The following is a 16665-nucleotide window of genomic DNA, read 5'->3' as shown; positions in this document are numbered from 1 at the left end:
TAGAAGGAAACATCTCATGGGGGATCAATAATGTTCCATGATGATGTCTGGGTTGCTCTCTCCTACAAACTCCCTGGACCAGGAAATACTGTCTTGCCAAAGCCTCAATGATGCCATTGAAGCCATTTCCAACCTGGCACAACATAGTCGAGTACAAACTACTGCATATTTGCTTGGGGCCAGACAAGAACCCAGCATACAACTGATCCTGACATTGCAACCATGTATGTTGATGTGGGGTTTGCCAAAAATACCCTTCCCTCCAGTGTGTTTGACTGCATCCATGCTTACATGGATATCTCACCAGAGGACAGTGAACTTGGTTGGCGACTGTCAACCGACCGCTGTTCAGATCCACCAGCTCGTTTGAAGACATCTTTTGACCTCAAAAATGCATTCCAATTGGCAAGAGCAAAGCGCTACTCAGGTAGGAAGGAGAAGCACATGAAAATAGAGATATCAAACCTTGTGAGTTGTTTCACATCAAGGTGGGGTAAATTAATTCTGACCTGATCTTGTCTAGAAATCTATTTCAAAGATTATCAGCGCCAAGCAAGGTGGTGAAAACAGCCATCTCTCCAACATTTCAGCTCAACCAATCACCTTGCCAAGTCCAACCGTTCACAACTACATCCATCTCAGGGGCGAGGCAGCCAATCAGAATCAATTGCTGCATGCTGGAATCAAATGTCCACATGACATATACCTCAAGATGGATGATGAGTCAGATGATGAGCTGCAACTCCCCATTTGCAATGTCCTTGATATTATTGATGCTCTCTTTCCTGCAATGGACTTCCATCAGTATCTAGGCGCTTTGCACTGCCAAGGCATCACATATCTAGCTAGTGCAGTCAATTTTGACTGCGATTTTTATGTCAGTGATGTCAGAATGTCGAGGGGGGCTGCATCACTATTCTGCAGACAGGTCAACAAGATGAAGATGAAGAATGATTGGGCTGTGGTGAGGCAAAAAGCAAAGGGTAAAAAGTGTGCTCGTATTTCTTATGACGACCGAGACGAAGAGTTCCTCTTAAGAGAGGCTGATTTCGAATATACAAAACACTTGCCTTCCAACATTACAAGCACTTAGATATTTGGCCCCACGAGTTCATATATTGACTCTAGCATGTGTAATTCTGTACTGAATCTAAAATACTATTCTATGACGCTGTCACACTTTTTTTCAAGATTCAAGCTTGGCCTCAGGCTTTAAATCTGACTAATAATATTTGGCATGCTGACCTGGGAACACGTGATTACTGAACTGGCGGACTCAGTGTCCAGATCCCTCTAATAGTTGAACAGCTTCAAAATATTCAATACAATTATTATAATTCAGTATGCAATCACACTGCAGCTGATGAATATCAAATACAGTAGAATATAAATTTTACCAGAACTAAAATTAAGACGGACAGTACAAACACACATATGCTCAGGCAAAATGTCATCAATGAAGTTTTTGAGCGAGATTTGATATCATGTAAGAGGTAAGGTCAATGAAACTTGTGGAGATATTATATTATTGAAGCTATGAAGCAAATTGTGGATGTGTGCAAGATGTATTGTGTACACGGTGTGTCAATCAATTACATAATATGCATATACTTACGTACATTGTCCATGACCACAAGTGTCACCGTCAAATAGATCTTGGAATTTTAACTCCGCAATTCTATCTTCTTCCTCTCCCTAGTACTCATTGGATCTTGGAATGACGATGTTCCCAGACCCATAGCTGCTATATTCGTGCAGCAGTTGCAATAATCTTTCCAGTATATGAATCTTGGAATGACAATGTTCCCGGCTTCTCATCTTTTATCTTCAGTACTACCATCTGAACCTTGGAACAACAACATTCCCAGGTTTTATTTGCTAGGACATCCTCATGCTTAAGATGTGCATCATACAACCTTCCTCTCTCCAGTGGCTCATGAACAAAAATTTGAGGCATTGGAAGGTAATCAGCAGAAATGCGCCAGGTCAAGATTACTGCTGGGTAGTAATCAATGGCGACGACCCCAAGATAGGACCAGTTCCAAGTGACAATGATTGGTCTCATGGTCGCCCATACTGCACTTATTCCTGTAATCTCTAATAACGACTTCCCCACCCATGGTTGGGTCTCGGACTGGGGCTTCAATGATCATGCTGGTTGGGGTTTAACCTTGGATGCGCACAAAGTAATTTTTCGTATCTGTGACAATTCCAGAAAAATGATGCAAGCTGTTCTTTCCACTTACATGCCGAAGTACACCATCCCCCCCAATTTCTCGCTAGGTTGGTTAGCCAATCGCTTCCCTACAGAGGTGGCATTAGCCAAAAACGTTGCAGAGGCCCGATGTCTTGTATTGGATCAGTACGGCTTCATAGCCTTTAACGTCAAAAGAGATCCCACATGGAGAACATGCGCGAGATTATCAACCTTAAAGGATATGATAGTCAACACTGGCCTCATGGAATGTGCATATCAAGGATGCATAGTAAACCTAAAGGAGGTCGAATTGTCGGAGATGATTATGCTCGTTGAGGACAAAGTCCCATTGCATTATCAGTGGTTTCCTATGGATGTCGGCCCCTTCAACCCTTGATCGCTCAAGGCTAGTGATTATGACAATCGTTCAGAGGTAATAACCCAGGAGAAACATTTCATCCTTGACTTGTCGAATGTTCATACTTTCTATCGAGTCAGCAGCGGCAGGAACAAGGTCGCAATTTCTAGGAGAGAATTCAGATGTTGGGCGTATTGGTGCCCGACAATGTGTCAGAAATTACCCTTGGGTTTTTCCTATTTGCTCTTCCAGGACATGCAACACGCTGATGATGGTCTGACAATTGATGTGGAGGACATACAACACTCCGACCCTGATCCTGACAGTCCCACAGTTATTGATGTAGACACATTATCTGACTATTCTTCTGACGATGAATGGGAACCGACGGAGCTTGGAGTCCAGGAGATGTCGCTGTCGGGAGTGATGCTAGGTGTTGCTACTACGGTGCTCTCTCAGAGTGAGTTGGACACTGTGGATACTTTCCTGTCAGATTTGAAAGGCATTATTACTGCAACAATTCAACAAGAACCTCATGATCGAGTGCCGCAATGTGAGTTTCCACAAGCCGAGTCTCTGTGACCTGAGTCACTAATCCTCCTAGAAGAAGATATTACTATTACCTCCTGTTCCCCTGTGGCATCCCAGCTACGAGAAGATGTGTCTGCACCTTGCTTGCCCCCCCAGCAGTGCCTTTTTCTATGTGGATGCCCGATAAAGAGACAGAATCTCCCCCCCACAACAAACGAGGAGTGCTCCAAGAGAACGGTCTCTTCAAAAAGCATACCATATCCACAGTCAATTCTCCCTCAAAGACGAGGGAAAACAAAAGGCACTGCTCAACAGTTTTGGACAACTGGCAACTCACCCCATGCGAATGACCAACAAACGAGTCAGCGGCTTCCCTGGATGCTGTCATGTTCCTGCCATCCACAATAGAGCAAACTAAATTGCTTGAAACTACCTCACTAGACAAGATACACAGTGTCATGACTTCTCCACCCGTACCAGTGCCCCAAGTGTTGTCTCAACTGCAAGTTTAATGCCTTCGATGATCAATGATAACTCACTAATGAGGCTTACAGGGCAATAGAATTGAAATTCAGCAGGCCACCAGTCATGTTGCCTGGTATCAATTTCCCCACTATCATCGTGACCCAGCATACGGGAAAATTAATCACGACATTTAGAACAGCCATGCGCATCACGTACGCGATGTTTGTCAATCCTTGAGCTGGCCCTATGGATTCCATTCCAATCCTGCTCAGATCCAGAGCATCCTACCGTGTTCTCTCGCCATTGGGAACTGCTATAGCTCCCCACCTGCTCATTGATCAACTGCCCTACCTAGCCACTCGTCATGAGTATACAGGCTTAGATCTCTGGGACCCTGATTACTGGGTCAACTACAAAAAGAATGTCAAAGAATTGCTCGGCAGACCATATGCTCGTCGCTTTTTGTCACTTGGTGGAATCCTATGGTGTTTAGCTCTTCAGTTCGGTCCAGCTGACCTCATTGAACATGCTATTGCAGGGCCCTCCTCAGATGCTACTAACTGGGCAAGCGGGGACATGTCAAATGGTTTGTGTGATGATATGGTAACACCAGTGGACAAAGGCATTCTTGTTGGCTGCAGTCTCCGAGGATCTGAAATGTGCTGGCCCCCCTATGATCTTTGGGATGCATCTACTGGGTGGACAGGGTGCTGGTCTAATGATAATGAGTTGTGGTTCCAATCACACCTCTCCAATCTCTCAGATGGTAGACTCGATGCTCCAAAAAGTCACCAAGTCTGGAGAAAACTCTTTAAGCCAGCTCCAGCAGTCATGTCGCAAGATCCAGCCCATCGCAGGACTGACCCATTCACTCATCCTGTGTTCAGTGATTTGGGTCATTCTGTAGATCACGAACCTTGTTGGGACCTGGCGCAATATGAATGAGGGGGAGAGACACTACATAATTGTATCACCATATTCATGTTAAATTTACGAAGCAATATTTGTAACAATATCTATCTCATGAAAGTTAATGTTCAGTTAGTAAGTTCTCGTCCTAAACTAGTACATTAGGAAAGTCAGAACACTAGATCATTGAATCATCATCATTCTCGTACTGGATCATTGACATGACATCACCTCACATTACATAAACATACACTCATTAGGAACTCTGAGTCGTCTACATGGGAGCAGAGCACTGCGTAAACACTTCACAGTGCCTTGAACTATGAGCTCATGTTCGATGTCTGACTCTTGTCTCATGCAGGGAGGGCTACTTGTTGGTTCCAGGAAACTTCCTTTTTGCAGTTATACTCGCTCACGAAGCCCTGGGCTTCCATGGCAGTCACTCAATCCACCTCCTCCACCTATCAAAAGGCATTCAGCACCCCCAAATGTCACAAGTTCAAGTGAGACTCAGTTCAATAACATGACTAGAGCTTTCTTGTCAGTGGAAGCACTTCAGGCCAATTTTCAGACCCTGGAATATGTCTCATCAGCATCATCCTCTGATCTGGGATCTGCCACTAAAGATGTGAATGGTGAGATTTCTGCCACCTAATTGCAATTGTATCCTGTCGCTCAAGTTTTGCAACAGATCTACGTAAGCGCATCATCACTGCCTTGACTGATGATTGTCAGGAGAATTTAGATCACTGCAGGCATTTTCCCGTTTTCCTCCACCAAACATCCAAAAAATATTGATTGAGAAGATAGAAGTTTCCTCTCATTTTTCCTGTCAAAACATTGAAAAAAGTAATTCATGTTTCAGTGATGTTCTGTGCATAGGACATGATGCAAAAATTAATCATATTCCTTTGAGGATAATGCTGTATTTTTCCATCTATTGTCTTTGAAATAACAGCTTAGAATAATGTTAATTGTCTTCTCTGTGTTTTTCAAATATACAGTTTGTAGTTGGCACAGTGTACTATACTTCAGTTTGTTCAAATTTGACTTATTAAGACTTGTTACCTTCCAGCCTATTGACATCACTCATCTCAGTTGATTACACCCGGTGGCCCTTGTCACGCTGCAATCTGACTGCCCACTCTTTGTACATCATATTTGACCAAGAATGTTTTGACCAATGTTGTCCTGGCAAGTATGTGATGACAGCAGGTTTATTCTCAACCTATTGACCGACCAACTCATATGTCATGTATGACCGAGGTGGTACTGGCAAATATAACATGGAAGCTGGTCTATAAATATCTACCTATTGACCAACCACCCAACCATGTCATCCATACTATTTGGCCGAGCGTGTTCTGACCAAGGTATTCCTAGTAAGTGTATTGTGGAAGCTGGTTTGTGAATACCGAGCAGTTGACTGACCTGTGTCCATAATCCTTCTATATACTTGGAATTTCGGCCCATCTGTATATATCAGCACTGTTAAGAACGTGCTCAAGGGTCAAATCTGAAGGGCTTGGCTTCAGCTTGTGTGCTGCGCCCCTTACCCAAGTATGTGCCCCTAATTCCTGAAGGCTGTTGAACAATGTCCGAATGTTACCAGATGATGTCCGGAGGTCAGTTGGGCGATGTCCGGAGTCCGATGTCCGATGCGCGGGAATTCCGGCGGATGTTCGGGAACAAGTGATAAGACTAATCCGGACAATGTCCAAACTAGAAAGGAAACAGCAGAGGACTACCAGAGGTAGAGACGGAGGTGACAAGTCTATAGGAGTCAATCCTAAGACAAGTGGAGGTCGACAAGAGAGAACTCAAGTCGGATGGAGGAGGGAATGAGCAGAGTCTAAGATAATATTCAAACTGAGGAAGTACAAAGATTCTACAGGGTTTATATACTACTAAGGACTTATTGGAGAAACAAGATGCGCAGTCCAAAGCTATGTGAGGCTGTGGATGGAGCGTATAGAAAAGTCAAACACTAGTCTATCGGAAAATAGTAAATGAAGCCGGAGATGAGAATGGAGGAAAATAAAGGCAGAAATGAAATGAGGTACGGAAAATGATTTATAGTCTAACTGGAGTAGGAATGTACAAAGGGATAAGGCACGGAAGTTAGATGTGGGTCAGATCCGGATGTCCAGAAATGATGTGTGTGATAGGTCCAGGTCCAGAAACGCAGGATATGACAAGCACCAGCAGCCACTCGGCCCACTTATTTATATCAGGTACATACTTCATACACTACCTACCAAAGTCAATAAAAAAGTCTACACTTATCTACTACATTACATAGTACATACTATGGGCCCACTTGTTTGTATTAGATAAACACTTGACATTAGCCCACCTGTATTTAACATGGCAATACATTGATGGGCCCACATGGGATGGCTCATGTAGAACAGGGATATTTCAACCTTGGCTGTACGTACTATACAAGGGTAAAGTGACTGCAGTATGTGAATGAAACTGAGAAAGATGATGTGTTGATAAGAACAATTACCACAGGAGGTTTTCAATAATGAATAAAATAAAGATGATCCCACTAGTAGTAGTAAAACCTAGTTGCCAACCAAAGATTTGAAAAGCTGAATGGGGCCTCCAGACAGTGATGATGGGAGACACAGAGGTCAAGGAAACAGATAGGTATGCTAGGAATGTTGGTGTTCCTATAGGGATCCACACGGGTAAACCCACGGGTGTCTCAAGGCCAACCCGTACCCGTACCCGCCATGGGTATGTACCCATAGACACAGGTACAGGTACGGGTGCGGGTGCGTACCCATGGCAGGTGTACCCACCCCCACCTGATCCCAGTAGCCACCAGTGCTTAGCGCACACGCCTGGCACACGTCAGCAAATGCTGACGTGGCTTGGATGTATGCAGAGGACACTGGAGAGCGCCAGAAGAGTGGAAGGAGGGACAAGACAGGAAGAACAAGATGGAGGGTAGGATGAGGGCATGAGTGGTGGTAGTATGGCGCGAGTGGTGGTAGTAGCACACTGTAAAGTTAAAGATATTAGTAAACGAGAAAAAAAAAAACATGCGCACCTGGAACAAGCAGCGAACGACTGAGAGCAATGAGCAAAAGATTAGCAAGCGAGAGAGTGAGAGCAGCAAGAAACACACCTTTGCCACTTAGAGCCTCAACCCAATCACTACACCCCTACAAGAGTTAGCTTGAAGGCTGGGAATCAGGTGCTGGTATTGGTGGTTATCATGAGATGAGAGTCAAGCGGTGGTGAAAGTGTGAACACAAATATTTGTAAGCACGCTCGGCAGTACCCGCACGGGTAATGGGTACTCAAGACTCTGACCCGTACCCGTACCCGTACCCATGCAGATCCCTATGTTCCTATAGTACTGAAGAGGGCCAACCATTTAGTCTGAGACTGATAAATCCTGAGAGAATGAGATTACATAACATTGGTTTATATTTTACTCACCTGAATATTGTGACATGTGAGCCAGCTCAACCTCAAGTAACAACAGGCAGATGTAGCCAGAGCTAAATTTAAATATTAGTATTTGAGAAATTAATTAATTAAGGAACATACCATAAGTGGCTAGGGCCACTGCCATCACCAGGATACTAGCCGAAATCTCATTGGTGTAATCAAGGACCGCTGTCGTAGAATTGAGGTGGAAAAAGCTGAAAATTGCGCTGAACCCTCCAAAGGCAAATGCTGGCTTGTGCAAGTCTTCAATCCATGTCTTCCACTTTTCTTCTGTTTTGATGGCTTCTCATATATCTTCAAACCTTGTCCAGTTCAGCCCATACAAAACTAGGACATGCATCAGTCAGGCCAAGTGTCACATCAAATTAGGTACGTACAATGGAGAAACAGGTCATGTGTCACCCTGCGCAAATGGAGGCCACTGTCGGGGTGCTGGTCATCAGCCACTCTGCCATCGGTGTGCTGGTCAGAAACACCAGGTAGTGGTATCGCCGCCGATTCGCCCTCGGTGCAAGAAACAGAAGCAAGTTCTATCTCTGACGTTCCGTCGTGTGGCCCGCTGCCAGCAGAGTTCTCGTTCCCAGCACCAGCTGACATGATTGGGGGTATATTCAACATTGGGTATAAAGGTAACCGTTCTTCGTATTCTAGTAAGCAGTCAGCCTGGCAAGACGTTGTTTGTGTTTGTTTACTGGGCCATGTCGATGCATTGCAATCGCAGTACCAATATATTCCCAATCTATTCTGTGGGTCAAAACAACATCACTGACTAGGTGCAATACGGTCCATCGTGAATACGCCTCTCGGAGGTAGACAGATCGTGGAGTGCGGTATCTAGTGACATAGGAACACATCGCCCACTGCTAAGAACATGCGCTATGACAACACCGATGTTTCGGTCTACGAGAACATCTTATCGTACCGGTTCAGGCATGAATACCACTCGTAGTCTAAAGAAATGATCTTCAGTGGTAGTCCAACATTTGTATGGAAATACTTACCGAAATTCTGACCAGGGTCGCACCAACACTTTCCTTTTGCGTGTACATCTCCCTGTGGACAATGCTGGAAGGGTTCGTGTCGATACCCGATGTCATTGAAGAAGTGGATTTGTTCCTTCTTTGCGAACAGTGCAGCTCCGATGCTATGAACTGGTGCATCTCCCCAACGCTATTCCAAATGAAACTATGTCCCAAAGCGTGCAAACACAAGACTCACCTCATAGTAGAATCCACCCTGCTCATCAAGGTATTCGAAGAATTTGGAATATGCCTCGTCTCGCCAGAAATCAAGATCTGCGATCTCAAAGTTGCTCCAGACTAACCACGTGATTGTGTTAGCATGAGGAACGTTGTGATACGCAATAACCTACAGTGGCACAGATTGTAGGACTCTCCTCCATCATCAGATAGAAATTCCATCGCATTTCCGGGAGCCACGAAATCAGGATTAGCATTAATAAAAGCTAGGGGAAGGTGAGATTGAAATCATAGTGAATACCGAATACGCTTACACTTTACAACGTTCCATAGTGTTGGGATAGTAGCTTGGTATTCGTATAGTGATATGGTGAAGCCTGTTGATGTTTGAGACTAGCATATAATTGAAAGCATCGTTTGATTTACCATACACCTTATTTTGGTCTTGCATCACGAGAAAGGGATCATAATCCACGTCGCAGAAGAGCTTGATGTCTGGCCTGATTGGGGAAGGTAAAGTAAGCCAAGCTACATCGCATCTCCTTTGGTTGCGTCTACTCACTCGACTCTCCAATAGTATCGGTATTTCTGTAGGAGCTCATGTCGATAGAAGAACTAATGACTGGTCAGGCAACCTCGACAGGACGCATTATGATCACGTACACCAGAGTTAAAACGACACATATTCCGGTATCTAGGAAAAGTCAGTCAGATGCAGCGACGATAGTTTAGCATACGCACGGAACGCTGCCTAGAAAATAGTTGGACTACATGTACGCTTGAAACTGTAAAATAACGTACCTCCATAAATCACATTATTCCTAACCATGTCGTCGCGAGATTTGCTGGCTCGATCTTCATCAACCCAAGATGGTTGATGCCAATGGTCGGACGGGATGACACCGAATTCGACTGTAGTATTGGTTAAGGCCTGTATGTGGCTTTATGGCCCGTCAACAGCTTCAAGATTACAAGCGCAAAAAGACGCACTCCTTAAAGTTCTGCGTAAAGGGCTCGTCGTTAAGGAACACATAAGGATACTGGAATTTCCTGTTGAACCTATCCTCGATTTGCTTCATACTGCTCATGATTCCTGAAAGGTCGGAGTTCCGTACAAGCATGACGAATGAGGCGTTCGCTTTGCGGTCTTGTAAGTGCATGGGTGAATCAGGCTTGTAGTACTCGTCGGGCAGGGGTGTTTTGTAGGGAGGGTTTGACTTCGGACCAGTCCATTGCTCTGCTATATTTGAGATGGATGTCGCCTTTCCGTACTCTTCATGCGTAAAGCTCAGAATGTAGTGAATTGAGATCTATTTGATTGTTAAATCAGCCGGATTGTCAAGTTGGCATGAACACGTACAATAACACCCAAGACAAGCAAGATGTAACGCATCGGGGTCATCATCTTTCCAGAGGTGCTCGTCCCTTTGGGACCTTTATTAGCGCAAATCGAGAGAAAGGTAACTGGATGGTAAATGCAAGAAAAAAATGAAGAGGATATAGGACTGCTGTTGGTCGCGGTGGAAGGATTGAGCCACGCCACCTAAAACAGCCAACTGAAAACGCCTGGCCTATAATGGACTGCGGCGTGGTCCGGTTTCAAAGTTCTTCCTGCTCCACGTGGTCTGTTTCCTTCATCTCCGAGTCCTCTCTCGATGTTTTGGTCCAGTCAGCACGCATCGCTACATATCGTCCCTGTGACCGTGCCTGATTAATATATGTAGTCATGGTCATGAAAATATGCATTATTACTAGGATCAAACGACTTAGATTAGTTTACCCTGTAGTAGTCTACAGTGGCCTATGGTAGAAATACACATATAAAGTCGTACGTCTACTAGTACATTCAATCAATCTAATCGTGCAACCGCATAAAATGCCTGAGGCACGAATTTTGGGCAAAATCTGTGACATCGTTAGTCTCACCAGGAGAAATCATGGAGTATTATCGCACCGAAGTTATCGTTTGGATCACACGAACAATGTCCTTCCCGCCACTGTTTACCCTGCGGACAATGAGCGAATTCAGCGTGTTTATAACCTGCGAAAGGATCAGTTATGAATATGAAATAACATGACCTTGGCTTGCCTATATCCTTAAAGAAATGTATTTGATCCTTGCGCGTAAATAAGGCTGCGGCGATGCTATGAACAGGTGCGTCTCCCCATCTCTGTGTATGGCATTCAACGAGTACGAAAAGAAAGGAAGAACTTGCAACTTACCTCATAGTAGAAGCCTCCTGTGTTCTCAAGGTACTCGAAAAATTTCGTGTAGGCTTCGCCCCTCCAGAAATCCATATCTGCGATCTCGAAGTTTGACCAAACTGAGTGGGGTCAATGACCATTTTGAAGCATGAGATCGAATGACTCTTACAGTGACACATGTTGTAAGAATCGCCCGCATTGTCAGATAGAAAATCCATTGAGTTGTCTGGTGACACATATTGAGGATATTCCGCGACGAAGTCTGCCAAATTGATTCACTCTCAAGCTATCGTGCGTGATTATCGGTGCTTACTTTTCACCGTGGACCATAACGAGGGTATAGTTGGTTCCCATTCTGTTAAGAGCGCGATTCACGCTATAATTAACTGAGCAGAGATGAGAATTTACCTGGCATAGATATCGTGAAGCCTGTCCTTGCATAAATTTAGTAGCCCAAGCAACTATAATGAGAATAACTTGCCATAAATTTTGTCATGATCCTCCAGGAATAGAAAGGGGTCATAATCCAGGTCACAGTAGTATCTAACATCGGGCCTACAGAATGGGTCAGAACCTAATTCATCTATATGGTGAACGACTGACTGACTCTACTCTCCAGTACCATTTATATGGCGTTAAGAGTTCATGGCGGAAAAAGAACTGTAGAGAGAGATCAGCCAACGAAACATCCTTCCTAAACCCGCGATGCTGTGCGCTCACCCCTGAATTAAACCGGCACATATTGCGATAACTAACGACTGAGGATGAGATGGTATTCGAATGGGTTTCGAGGATACGTACGAAACACTTCCTGTGGTTTTAATGGTAAGATAACAAAAAATGGCTGAGGAATGATGAACTTGCCGCCATAAATTACACCTTGTCGTACAAGTTTATTACGTCCCTCCTGAGCTCGTCCTTCATCTATCCAGTCCGGCTGGACCCACTGCTCGTGAGGGACCAACCCAAAAGAAACGTCTGCGTCGGTTAAGACACTGACACGCCTGACAAAGCATGAGAAACCAATTGCGCTCAGGCTAGGTAGTGAGATGGTATACCTTTTGAAGTCGGTGGAGAAGGGCTCGTCGTTCAAAAACACCCAGGGATAATTAAACTTGCGATTAAACTTGGCCTCTAGCTGTTCTACACTTGATATCACGCCATTGAGATCGGAATTACGAGCCAACATTACCAAGGTAGCGTTGGCTCTGTGGGGAGGGTGAGAGACTTGTGGAATTGGATTTCCAAGGGTGGGTGATGGCTTGCTCTTTAATGAAGAAGACAACTCCGATGGTGTCTCGCTTGTTTGTTTGACATCCAAACCCGCCACAGTTTCAGAGTCCTTGGATGTCGACAATTGAGTAGACAAAGTTCTGAAAGACGCGGAATGGTCTTCACGACCAATAGCCATGAAATAACACACAATCAGCTATATGTGAAGCTGAATATGAGGTAGCAAAACGCGATGTGTTTGACGTACCACAGCTGTGACTGCAATGACGATAGATCTACGATGTGCCGCAGTTAACGGGAGAGCCATGTTTGAGAATAGGGCGCCCTGATGCCAGTCAGAGAGTTGACCTGGGGACGAAAAAGCTGAGATGGGGAAGCACTTAAGTATTATAACAATACGAAGCGAGGGAAAGGAACGAGTACTGATACAATTTAGAAATGAAGTATCACGCAGTTACGCGGAACTGCGCAGCAGCGGTATCGAAACCTAACAACAGATGTGAAATTAAGGACATGCGGCCGGTGTTACTAGTGTTTCCACGGTATTGCCTTAACGATTAGTGAGGTCTGATGTAGTTGGACGTTAGTGGATGATGTGGCGCCTCGACAAAGTATGCAAACACCTTACTCAAGCACTAGCTTCTCGGCATGTATCACCCACGAGCTTCTATATAAAGTACTGGTGCACGCGGTCAGGCTACTAACTCATGTCATGACATGCTGGACAGGCCGGTCAGCGCAAACATGTTGGCTGGCGCCGCACCCTGTGACGGTAAAATAATAATGCGCGGCAACAGCCATCAAGCTCAACCTGAGCCCGGAGATTAGCCGCGGGCTCGTGACTCACATGGTACCGTCTAATCCAATAACAGTCCTCTGTGGCCACCACGGGTCAAACATCAAAATTCCGTTGAGAGGTCCGCCGATTATGACTTTAGACGCGCTATAAAGATAGCGTGAGTATATGTTGTGCTAACTGTTGACGGTACTGCAAAGAGCCTGTGCACCTAGCAGTACTAGACTAGAGTGACAGCCTGCACCGCAATATCATAATGGATGGACCTCACCTAGCCTAGCATCGCGACAAGACTGAACTAGTTGCACAGACACACTGCTATCGCCTCAGTAAACTTTTGGAATTCAGAATAGTAGCATTTAACGATCCTTGCAATGCAGCTTGCTCATGTAGAAGAAACGTCAAAGAACTAATAGAATGATACGCAAGCCAGTTCAAGCTGGAGAATAACGCTAAGACCGAGTTTGTCAGTGTTTGTTCCGCTTAGTTTTTTTGAAGCTTTCGTCACTTCGGTTTGTAGACGTGTTGCGTTGTTCTATGGCGTCTCCCACATTTCCCCCTGCAAAAGATGCCTCTACGGACCCATCGCCGTCGTCCGTACCGCAGGCACCAAAGTCATCCTACACGTCTGCCCTTTCTCCTCTGACCAGCGCTTTCAGCCGCTTTTCACAATGGCGGAAGTCATTTGATCTCCCGAACCCGGGCACAGTCGAGAATTTGCAGAAGGAAGTCAAGTGTACGCGTTTTCCCTCTGTCCTTTGGTCTTCCAGCCATTCCTGACATTTTGTAGCGACTCATCTGACGAACTTTATGTTCGATGGTGCTAGGGCTGATCTCACGAAGAGTTTGTCAATGAACCCGGCATTTCAAGTCACACACTCTTTCATTCTCGGGTCGCAAGTCTCAACGCCATCATATAACTTTGGTGCTGTCTTCGCCAACAATGATGTTAGCCAGTTTGTCTTGCGCGCCTTTGTTACTCTGTCTGATTCTTTCCGTGCAGATGTTCCTCCAAGGCAGCGTTGACCATGAGGGTAATGTGAGCGCACGGATGAATCAAGGGTGGGCTGAAAACTCCATCACGAAGATTCAGACGCAGGTTTGTTTTCTATCGCACCGTCACACGCATTCCGTCTCACATCCTCATCGATAGATTTCATCACAAGCTGGCCATAGCATGATCCAACTGGAGCACGATTACCAGGGTCAAGATTACTCCTTGAACGCGAAAGCTGTCAATCCGTGGCCCGCAGATCTCACTGGCATATACATCGGAAGTTACTTCCAGTCTGTGACAAAAAACCTTGCGTTAGGCGTGGAGACACTTTACCAACGGCCAACTCCTGATATGTCCGACTTCACGACGTCATATCTAGCCAAGATCACCAGTGATGACAAGAATTGGATTGCAACTGCACAAGTTCAACCATCCGGTATTCTACAGGCTACATACTGGCAGAAGCTCCACGAGAAAGTGGAGGTCGCAGCAGATCTTCAGCTTATGGCCTCTCCTCAACGAAGAGATGCTATTGCAACTCTCGGTGCAAAATACGACCTCCGGATGTCGACCTTCAGAGCACAGTTGGACTCAACGGGCAAAGTTTCTGCTCTGCTTGAACAACGCTTTGCTCCAACCTTTGCGTTCCTTGTGGCGGGTGAGATTGATCACTTCAAGGCAAGTGTCCCGCTTCACTGCGATGTTGTCCAAACTGATGTTATGCAAATTCAGAACTCTGCCAAGGTTGGTGTCGGTGTGATGATTGAGAGCTCTACTTTGACCCCGGAGGAGATGGGTATGCCCCCTCAACATTGAATTAATTACACTTAGACACGTACTTTCGGACTCTATTATTGGCATACATCTCTTCTCAGGATCTCTGCAGTACCAGTGTGGTTGTCAGCTAGCCCAGCAGCACCCCCACCTTTGCAGAACATCTGGTTTGACGAAAGTACACTACGTAGCACTTATAGAGTGCACCAATCTGAATGCGCACAAAAATATGGTGTGCTACTTAGTGGTACCAAGGTAGCGACCGCCTTCCCTGTGGGAAACCAACAAGTTACAACACAGCTGAGCGGACTCAGTGGACACTGAAACTCACCATGGCAAAGTTGATTGAAGTCTGCAACGTCGCCTGCAAGAAGGACAAAAAGCAAGTCATTTTCTCTCAATTGAACTTCGATGTCAATGAGAGAGATATCATCGTTTTACAAGGCAAGAGTGGTGCAGGGTGCATTGACTTCTCTCCCTGTGGTACATTGTTTGGAGGCTCAACCTATGCATATTCAGGAAAACCACCCTTTTAAAGTGCATCGCCCATTTGAACGTTTATGATGGGGAGATCTTATACAGAGGAGGGTACGCTCCTCACACCTTCAAGTCGATTCCTCTCATGTCTGACACGCGATGTTCACTACCTCCAGGACAGCTAAGACACATGGTATGCATGACATCTGTCACTCGCACACGAAGCTCATGAAGATGTCCCGTAATTACAGGTGTGCCTGTGTTTAGAACACGGGTATTCTACGTGCCCCAGAGACCCGCTTTACTGCCAGGCACGCCGCGCGATTTCATGGCAATGGTCACATCCTTCCAGTCCCGTAAATTGACCTCGGAATCTGATCTCGCCAATGCTATGGATATCTCCAAGGGGTGGGGTGTTGATCATGAACTATGGGACAGGAATTGGACTAGCTTGAGTGGTGGCGAGGCGCAAAGGATAGCGTTGGCCGCTGCAGTGGGGCTGAACACCGCTGAAGTCCTTCTACTGGACGGTAAGACTCGATTCATATTGCATATCGTCTGTATTATGACTTGCCTTGTATTTCTCCAGAACCAACATCAGCTCTCGATCATCACTCGACTAAGCTTGTGGAAGACTTCATCCTGAATGCTCTCAGATCCCCACAAAACGGATTGAAAGCGATAGTCTGGATCACCCATTCTGAGGAGCAAGCAAGAAGAGTAGGAACCAGATTCCTTCGGATCTCAACCTCTGGTTGTGAGGAAGAGCCACTTATGCCTGAACCGTAGATATTGTGATGTTTTCAACAGGACTTGAACCGGATATCCGATGCTTTACATAATAACAAACAATGCGCCATCACTCCTCGATAGTCCCATAGCTCAGTGGTCAGAGCGTTGTACTTATGAGGTTACATTCCATGCAAGGGTCCCGAGTTCAATCCTCGGTGGGACTAGTTTTTTCATTTCGCTTGTTTGGCTTCCATATATGGGAATTCGCGCTTTCTTCTCAATCATCCCGCTGACAGCCTGCCGGCTTTATCCACACTCCTCCAC

General features: G+C 45.4%; 8 protein-coding genes and 1 non-coding gene across 9 annotated transcripts; 6 read left to right on the top strand and 3 right to left on the bottom strand.

Annotated features, from left to right (window-relative positions):
- Positions 1-222: 222 nt before the first annotated feature.
- On the top strand, positions 223-1093 carry F5891DRAFT_1182677 (uncharacterized protein; the record flags this gene model as incomplete). Its single annotated transcript, XM_041366201.1, has 2 exons — positions 223-468; positions 524-1093. 2 exons carry the CDS (start codon positions 223-225, stop codon positions 1091-1093), a joined length of 816 nt encoding a protein of 271 aa, XP_041231188.1.
- A 958-nt stretch (positions 1094-2051) lies between these two features.
- F5891DRAFT_1182676 (uncharacterized protein) lies at positions 2052-3273 on the top strand (the record flags this gene model as incomplete). Its single annotated transcript, XM_041366200.1, has 4 exons — positions 2052-2573; positions 2808-3002; positions 3058-3108; positions 3160-3273. The coding sequence occupies 4 exons, from the start codon at positions 2052-2054 to the stop codon at positions 3271-3273; spliced, it is 882 nt and encodes a 293-aa protein (XP_041231187.1).
- Positions 3274-3674: 401 nt separating this feature from the next.
- F5891DRAFT_975803 (uncharacterized protein) lies at positions 3675-4496 on the top strand (the record flags this gene model as incomplete). Its single annotated transcript, XM_041376565.1, has 2 exons — positions 3675-3763; positions 3824-4496. 2 exons carry the CDS (start codon positions 3675-3677, stop codon positions 4494-4496), a joined length of 762 nt encoding a protein of 253 aa, XP_041231186.1.
- Positions 4497-6914: 2418 nt separating this feature from the next.
- On the bottom strand, positions 6915-7258 carry F5891DRAFT_1005536 (uncharacterized protein). The gene has a single exon (XM_041360396.1). It carries the CDS (start codon positions 7215-7217, stop codon positions 6969-6971), a length of 249 nt encoding a protein of 82 aa, XP_041231185.1. The 5' UTR covers positions 7218-7258; the 3' UTR covers positions 6915-6968.
- Positions 7259-8611: 1353 nt separating this feature from the next.
- On the bottom strand, positions 8612-10770 carry F5891DRAFT_1005533 (glycosyltransferase family 15 protein). Its single transcript, XM_041360395.1, has 12 exons — positions 10488-10770; positions 10118-10437; positions 9929-10068; positions 9869-9878; positions 9791-9821; positions 9690-9742; positions 9554-9627; positions 9442-9504; positions 9301-9393; positions 9147-9247; positions 8930-9098; positions 8612-8878 (listed from the first exon to the last, which is right to left on the bottom strand). The coding sequence occupies exons 1-12, from the start codon at positions 10530-10532 to the stop codon at positions 8829-8831; spliced, it is 1149 nt and encodes a 382-aa protein (XP_041231184.1). The 5' UTR covers positions 10533-10770; the 3' UTR covers positions 8612-8828.
- On the bottom strand, positions 10481-12872 carry F5891DRAFT_1248670 (glycosyltransferase family 15 protein; the record flags this gene model as incomplete). The annotated part of the gene is made up of 13 exons (XM_041369859.1): positions 10481-10834; positions 10908-10928; positions 11082-11133; positions 11207-11298; positions 11351-11451; positions 11502-11594; positions 11646-11687; positions 11741-11766; positions 11810-11887; positions 11940-12054; positions 12134-12336; positions 12391-12761; positions 12813-12872. 13 exons carry the CDS (start codon positions 12870-12872, stop codon positions 10727-10729), a joined length of 1362 nt encoding a protein of 453 aa, XP_041231183.1. The 3' UTR covers positions 10481-10726.
- Positions 12873-13789: 917 nt separating this feature from the next.
- On the top strand, positions 13790-15640 carry F5891DRAFT_618797 (eukaryotic porin-domain-containing protein). The gene is made up of 5 exons (XM_041372476.1): positions 13790-14097; positions 14152-14309; positions 14365-14460; positions 14515-15036; positions 15091-15640. Exons 1-5 carry the CDS (start codon positions 13899-13901, stop codon positions 15172-15174), a joined length of 1059 nt encoding a protein of 352 aa, XP_041231182.1. The 5' UTR covers positions 13790-13898; the 3' UTR covers positions 15175-15640.
- F5891DRAFT_618627 (P-loop containing nucleoside triphosphate hydrolase protein) lies at positions 15320-16474 on the top strand. The gene is made up of 5 exons (XM_041372475.1): positions 15320-15592; positions 15652-15720; positions 15786-15802; positions 15861-16139; positions 16199-16474. The coding sequence occupies exons 1-5, from the start codon at positions 15465-15467 to the stop codon at positions 16396-16398; spliced, it is 693 nt and encodes a 230-aa protein (XP_041231181.1). The 5' UTR covers positions 15320-15464; the 3' UTR covers positions 16399-16474.
- Positions 16475-16480: 6 nt separating this feature from the next.
- On the top strand, positions 16481-16565 carry F5891DRAFT_t31. Its single transcript has one exon. It is a non-coding gene; the product is annotated as a tRNA-Ile (tRNA).
- The last annotated feature ends 100 nt before the right edge of the window (positions 16566-16665 follow it).

The sequence above is a fragment of the Suillus fuscotomentosus genome (genome assembly GCF_016647785.1).
Source record: "Suillus fuscotomentosus strain FC203 chromosome Unknown F5891scaffold_6, whole genome shotgun sequence".
In the NCBI taxonomy this organism is placed as follows: Eukaryota; Fungi; Basidiomycota; class Agaricomycetes; order Boletales; family Suillaceae; genus Suillus; species Suillus fuscotomentosus.
Note: the sequence above shows the minus strand (reverse complement) of the source record. Positions and strands in the feature narration are given on the sequence as shown.